Source organism: Seriola lalandi, unplaced genomic scaffold (assembly GCF_002814215.2).
Source record: "Seriola lalandi dorsalis isolate HSWRI2012SDOR001 ecotype SW California unplaced genomic scaffold, Sedor1 jcf7180002053898, whole genome shotgun sequence".
NCBI classification, from domain to species: Eukaryota; Metazoa; Chordata; class Actinopteri; order Carangiformes; family Carangidae; genus Seriola; species Seriola lalandi.
The window spans coordinates 691,450-699,093 of record NW_019524451.1 but is presented as its reverse complement, the minus strand read 5'-3'; the positions used below and the strand labels follow the sequence as shown (position 1 = coordinate 699,093).

Sequence of the window (7,644 nt, the reverse complement as noted above, 5' to 3'; positions counted from 1 at the left end):
GAAAATCTATCTAATACTTTGCTCAAATAAACTTAGAGCCTAAATATAAACAATGCCAATCCAATAATACTAGTGAATTCTTGAAGACATAGTCTGGCAATAGTCAGCCAGGCTTTGACCATAAAGTCTGGCCTCCCAGAAGAAAGAAGTCAAGACATACTCTTCAAGATCCTAAATGAAACACTGTGTATGTGAGGAATTTATGATTAGCTTTTAACTGCCCACCTATTTTCCTCAAATTTGAATTCATTTGGATTATAGTTATGTAATTTCCACTAAAAAACAGCCTTATGTTTTTCACAAAATATTATTTATATTATTTTAATGTTTTTTTTATATGATATTCAAGATAAATTAAAAAACGCACATCTGTAGAATCAGAATATACAACACAACTATTATTTATCAATGCAATACAGCATAACAAAAAAACTGACATGAATGGTCACTTCACAAAAATAATATATAATATATAATATATATAATACAGGCATATACATGAATAATCCTACAATATAAGGGCTACAATAACACAAATTTGAAATGAGTATTCTATTGCATGATGTGTAATTTTGTACTTTACTTGTATTTCACCTTATTTCATTGTGAATCAAAGTCAGGCCCAGAGGGAAACTGCGAAAACAGAGGAGGTACATCAACCCTTTTATATCCATTCTTTGGTCGATGCTACAGCCATACAGTCTGGCATCGCGAGACTAACTGGCGTCAAACCTCGTCATGTGACGTTTCCCGTGACTCCATGCGGAAGAGAGGGATTTTAACAGTGACAACACAACAAACAGCTGCACGCTAGCATAAACTGTGTCTATTTTCCATTTTATATCTGTATCTAGCCTCATATCAGCCCAGCAATGGACGGATCAGTCAGAGCATCTTCAGACGCTGCAGCCGGACCGCCGCCTTATTTTCGAGGGTAAGAAAACAAACCGTTACTTTAAATGATCAGCTAGCATTAGCCTAGCTGAGTTTAGCAGCCCCCATCTGTCTGTTGAGTGACTCTAAACATCCGTCTCCCCGCTCTGCTCGATGCTGGACATGTGCCAAAGTTTATAAAATACTTTTATCTACTGTGGCATAATCCTGGAACACAACATCACCGCCAAGGGACATCCCCACGCCAGTAGTCAGCATGTTGGAGTCCCGTCCCTCCTCAACAGTAAGGTTGCTGTCTTGTTTCATCTTGGCTGACTCATGAACTTGTACTCCTCTGCAGAAATGAAAGCTCCCTGGTTTCTGCCCTCAAGACACTGCTATTCTTCACTATCCTGATGGTCACGCTTCCCATAGGACTGTACTTCGCATCAAAGGCGTACATCTTTGAGGGTAAGGTTTGTAACACTACATGGTTTGTGTTGGTAGTACAGTACCAGCCCTTTGATGTCTATTTTTATTCACTGTTGATTTATTGAGGATGCTACCACCAACTGCCCCTCTCACGTACTTACAAGTCTTGTCTTTGTTCCCGATCAAACAAAGAATTTGTTCCCGATCCCAAACAGAGCCTCACCGGTACTGGATTTGTGTTTCTGTTCATATTGGAGAGTTACAAAATGCGATCAGGGCTGCAATCAATCGTTAATCTGCACAACATTTTCAAAAATAATAGTTAATTGTTTGGTCTATAAAATGCAAACTACAATTACCGCCCCCAACTAGTGAAGTTACAGGAAATAATCTCCCCTTCTGGTCATAATCTCCCCTTCTGTTCCTAAATTACGGTGTTGAAATATGGCTTTAAGTGTCTTTTGAAGAACATTATGGCATAAAAATTGACAATTTTTGGATAGAAAATGTCATCACTTCATCATTTTATCCTATTAGATATGTGTTGAAATGTGTCATGATAAGATAATTAATTTTTGGGTTATGGCTTAAAATGTGTTTTGTGAGGTCACATTGACCTTGACCTTTTAGCACCGAATTCTTATAAGTTCTTCCCTGAGTTTAAGTTAACGTGATTGCCAAATCTGAGGACATTTCATCAAGGTGTTCCTGAGATATTGCATTCACGGGAACGGTATGGATGGACGGACAACTTGAAAACATAATGCCTTCTGCCACAGCTGTCACTGGCCAGAGGCATAAAAAGCAGTGAAAAATACTCATCATATTGTCCTACAGTCCTTGTTTTTCTGAGCAAAAATCCAAAACCCAAAGATATTCAGTTTACAATTATATGAAACAGAAAAGCAGAAAGTCCTCATCGTGTTTTAGCTTTAAAAAATGACTTAAACGGTTAATTGGTTATCATAATATCTGCCAGTTACTTCTGTTAACCGACTAATTGTTGCAGCTTTAAGTCAAATTACAATATATCAGCTGACATTTGCCTTTTAATATAAAAAAAGCTGTTATTGACAGATAATATTGGCCAATTTATAGGTCAGGCTCCAATAGTAACTGAAAGACAGAGAGATGGTTTGCAGTATTCTTGCTATCATTGTTGATGCAAACTGTCATCAGATCATTTAGAAATCAAGACATTTAAACTAAGAGCTTAGAAAAACAAAGAACTCAGAAAAAATAATCAGCAACGATTTTGATAATCAAATAATTGTTTTAGTTATTTCATTTATTTATGTATTTTTAACATTCGCTTCTCCGCCTCCTCTTCCCAGGTTCAATGAAGATGTCGAGCTCTGACAGCTACTTCTATGCAGCCATTGTTGCTGTTCTCGCTGTGCATGTGGTTTTGGCTTTGTTTGTTTATGTAGCCTGGAACGAAGGCACGCCTAAAGGGAAGGGCAAACACGATTAAGGCATGTCCTTATGAGCTTGTATAAGACCGGAGGAGATGGAAAGACTCGGAGATTCATAGGCCCCCCACCCCCACCCACCCACTCCACCATGGGCTCCAGCACTAAACATGGCAACATCTACCAACCAGACAGTTAGGGGATGTGGTTTGAGCTTAGGCTTTAACCTGAGGTTAAAGCATGAATCTACTGTATATTCCCTGGGGTGGGGGGGTGCTGTTGGGTGTGTTTTTTCACCAGCCTCAGCAGGCCTGCTTTTTTGACTTTTTGTTCTCTGACATTGTTACTTTTGTTGACAGAGGACAGCCCACATTTTTAAGAGGCTTTCTTATAAGCTGCCATTTGGCTAAGTGCTGTAAGTCCCTTCACAGTAGAGACTTTGTCATGTAGGAAAACATCTTGGGCTTTCGATGATGCATGCGTGTGCAAACACACACTGTATGTACCTGTAATGTGTGTATGAAGGATTTGATTTCAAAAATACTCTGCTACATCCTTTCTGTGAAAATTTGTGCTTCTAAATTGATCGTTCTGTCCTCAAATTTCAGTTCTAATCTGCATTCATTTAAAGGTGACTCTTAACTTCAATATAAACCCATAATGTGCTTAAACTTCAGGCTGTATTTTGGAACGAACTCTTCATGATGTTTTGTCGATAAAATAATCAGTTTGTTCTTCTGTGTTTTTCTTTCAGTTTTAATGCGTTTGTGCACTGTAGTGAAATTATATGTCGCAACTTTGAATTAGGACATTATTGCAAGATCAGGCTGTATTTAAAGAAATGTTTTGTATTGAAGATGATGGGTGAGCTTGAGGATCTAGATGTCATTGAAGTCAATGTAATTCAGAAGAGGATATTGACTTGCTCAAATAAACTTGAAAAATTGTAACATTGTATTTGTTTCACATATTTTCAAGGGCTTCTTGATGTTCCCTATAAAAAATAAAATTCCAATATACAATATTCATCTCACACTGGCAACATGACATGATTAAAAAAGTAGAGATAAGTAGACAAGTATTATCGTTTTTGATTTATTGTTTGATTACCTTATGTATTTATTATTAGTACATTATCTTATGAGGTAAAATGTCATTGACTTACACAGATTCTGTTCATCTATTCACATATAAAATAATATATATCAGTGGAGGATTTATCTTTGAGATTCTATGATAAAATCTAAGATGAACATATTTGCTATATACACGTGGTCTGTGCACATGATAAACAAGTTGTATCACACAAGAGGCCATGACTTCCCCTACCATCTGTTTCATAAGCCACACCAAACCAAAATGTGTGCATAGAGATTCCTGTGTGTGTATGTATGTGTGTGTGTGTGTGTGTGTGTATGTATGTGCATGTAGGTGCATTTATTTACTTAGGGACTTTTTTCCTAGGAATGCCAGCTTAGGTTCATTTATGCTCAGTCAAACTCAGAGCCTCTATTGAAAACAAAAGCTCTGTGCATGTAAGGAGAAACACTCCTTGTGTGGTTCACTTTGTCATGGATAGATGGACTTGTTATAGTGTTTATACCAGAAGCAAATTAAACTTTCCCAACATTAACAAGCCTGACATGCAATAACAAAATGCTATAGACAAAACTATTAAAATCGATTTCTTTGTTCATCATCTTTCAAAAAAGAATGCACACTAAGGCCTTTTAATATGAGAAATATTTCATATTGTGTGCTAAGAAAAAAAAAAGATCTTTCACTTTTTAAATTGATTGCCCTGATTTTTCCCTGGCCTGAAAGAGATTACAGTGAAAAGAATCAATCAAGTTGCCAAAACAACAAGGCTGCTAAGATGCCTCAGTGACTTATGCAGAGAATCTCCACTGTCACATGGTGGCAGCAAACAGTCGGCTTGTTCCCACAGATAACTCAACAAAGAAGCTAAGACAAGAAATGACAGATGCCAAGCCATGATGACGATTTCTGCCTCAGAAACCGTGTCAGCAGCTGATTTCTGTTCGTCTCGCACTGCGCCGCATGAGTCTTCCGTTTTCAACAGTACTCCTGTGTAGCTCCCACAGAGTTTGGTACTGGAGCTGTGCAGTCTGCATTGAGTTTAACAAGGCTGGTGTTGGTGATGAGGTGACAGGCCTGCAAGCAATCAGACTGATTCAGTCAGCAAACATCAGAAGCCCTGTTTCCCTTTTGGCTGATATTTCATAAGCTTACCCTTGCAGCAACACAAAGTTGGTGCAAGGGCAGGCTTTGCTTCTGGCTCTTTGTCATTTATCACACATTAGCAGGTTGGGCGAATAGTGTCAGTGTGATGGAAAACAAGCCAGAGAGCGCTGAACACTTACTAGAGTCAGGGATTAAATAAACACTACTATTCTATTATATTCAATTCAATTTTATTTGTATAGCGTCAAATCACAACATACATTATCTTAGGGCACTTTACAGGGTGAGCTCAAGACCTTACAATATTAGAGAGAGAAACAGTTCCCACGATGCAAGAAATATTCAAGCACCCTGACTGACTGTTAAAGTGCCAATAATCATATCAATATCCATCGGCGTAATGGTGTTATCAGTAATAACAGCAGCAAAAGTGACTAAATAATAATGAATGTTGTAGTGGCAGGTTCGGATCCTGTAGCTCCAGACAGAGAGAGAGAGAGAAGTGCTCAGTGCATCATGGGAGTACCCCCAGCAGTCTAGGCCTATACCTGCATAACTAAGGGGCAGTTCGGGCCTCACCTGAGCCAGCTCTGTAAGCTTTGTCAAAGAGGAAAGATCTAATCTTAGATGTAGAGAGGTTGTTAACACAGGACAAATATGATATCTTTTCTTAGTTCCTGTCAGTGCTCGTGCTGCAGCATATTGAATCATCTGGAGACTTTATACAGAGTTATTGGGACATCCTGATAATAAAGAATTACAGTAGATTACCAGTCTAGAGGTAACACCCAAACAACTACAACACTCCTTGATGATTTTATTCTGTGTCCTGCATGCAACCCACATTCACTGACTCCTTGTATTCATATGTCCCAATTGAACAGAGTAGTAAAGTAGGAATATGTCAGAGTATTAGTTCAAATTCAAATATAAATGCCATTTCAAAATATTAAGTATCTCTGTGACTTGGATTTTCTTTGCCCAGCAGGTGGCGTGCCCAGCAGATGCAACCCTCAGACATGCAGCATGGTGGTGTTTAAGTAAGAATATAGGGAGAGGGCAGTAGAGTACTGTATTTCAGCTGGTGAGAAACTAATATGAAGCATTACACCACAGGGAACAAACAGAATAAAGTGAAAGAATAACTCATCTGGACACATAAAATTATATCCACCATTAAACAAAGCCAAGAGAGCTCTTTATTGTGTTAGACTGAGCTGTTATTTCCCATGAAACTCTGCTTAGGTGCTTTTGAGAAGATAATTACTGGCTTCAGCATTGAAAAAATAACAGTAGTGCGGTATCACTTATTTATCCCAAGCATGTAACACATGCTTTTTTTTTAAATCTTTATTTCAAATAGCTACAGTATAGCAGGGTAAAAGCGTAGATAGCATATATAATTACTTTGCAAGTTTTTAAGAAGAACCAAGTATCCCCAGCCCTGTCACAATAGACTATGAAAGCATTGCTGACATTATGTTTGTGTAGGTGTTCTGCATTAAGCTGTGTATGCAGTGTTATGCAAGTACGACTATGCCGGTATATTTCGAGCTTTAGTGTTTTTAATTGAAGTGAACGGTAATTGGAGGGCTGTCGGCTCCTTCATAGCATTTTTAAAGTTGCTTATGGCTCCCATTGGGATTTGAAAGTACAAAAAATAACCCATTATCTCTAATGAGTATGGTAAAGTAAATAAGCAGCAACTACACTTCTGACACTCTTGTAGCAGCTTTTAGGTACTGTACCAAAATTATTAGGGTTGAGGAGAGAGGGATGGGGGTGCTCAGAAAAGGAGGAGAGTAATTTGCAGAAGGGAGGGTGGTGTACATTTTTTAGTCGTGAGGGAGTGTGGAGTAGGCGAGATTCTTTAGTAATTGAAAGTTATCTCTACAGAGATTTTGTAATTTGTCATCTATTGAGGCCATTTTTACAAGAGGGAGAAATTTGTAAATAAATTCTATTGTGCTGTGTTTAATTTGCTAACACTAAGCAGCTATGTAGATAAAGCTCAATTAGGACCCTTAATGACTGCAGTCAGCTCTGCCGTCTGATTGGTTAAAATGAGTAAGCTGCTCATGCTTAGTTAGTTTAACTGGAGTTATGGAGCCTTGAGAGCGCGCCAGTGTTTGCCTGTGCGCACCGTGCTTGTTGTGTTTAACTGTAGTACGCTTAAATTGGTTTGTTATCATGTTTGTAGTTTTTCAGTAAATGGTTGAAATAAAGAACATGGACCATGTAGATTTATTGCAGTTATATGGTTGAATTACGTGGGTATTTTCAAGAAATAGACAGAGCCACAACCTTTGAATTACGATGCTCTGCATTATACAGTATGCTCAGTATGCCTAAAAATGTGCTATACTGTACGTCTTCTATCATGGACTGACTGTCTTGACACAATTTGAAACCTTGGCCTTACACTAGAAGGATTTCATTTCAAAGTGCTGGATAGCCAGCTATAGTCATCACTCATATCTGTTCATCTGTCAACATTTCAAAAACATATAATCCTTGTCTCAAAGATGATCGCTTTATTGTATTTTAAGATGATGCATGTCTTAAAGAAGCTGTGACTAACCCTCATGTTTTATTATTTGTAAAATTAGATGTGACAGTTTTTTTTTTTATACATTCGTAACAAATAACACTCCTGGTGGTTTTGTCTGGTGATGCTATTATTTATTTTCTCAACTGACGTATTGGAGATTTGAAATATGTT

General features: G+C 37.9%; 1 protein-coding gene across 1 annotated transcript; it reads left to right on the top strand.

Moving 5' to 3' along the window:
* The first annotated feature begins 756 nt into the window (after window positions 1-756).
* Window positions 757-3,667, top strand: vma21 (vacuolar ATPase assembly factor VMA21). The gene is made up of 3 exons (XM_023402096.2): window positions 757-934; window positions 1,235-1,344; window positions 2,640-3,667. Exons 1-3 carry the CDS (start codon window positions 873-875, stop codon window positions 2,777-2,779), a joined length of 312 nt encoding a protein of 103 aa, XP_023257864.1. The 5' UTR covers window positions 757-872; the 3' UTR covers window positions 2,780-3,667.
* The last annotated feature ends 3,977 nt before the right edge of the window (window positions 3,668-7,644 follow it).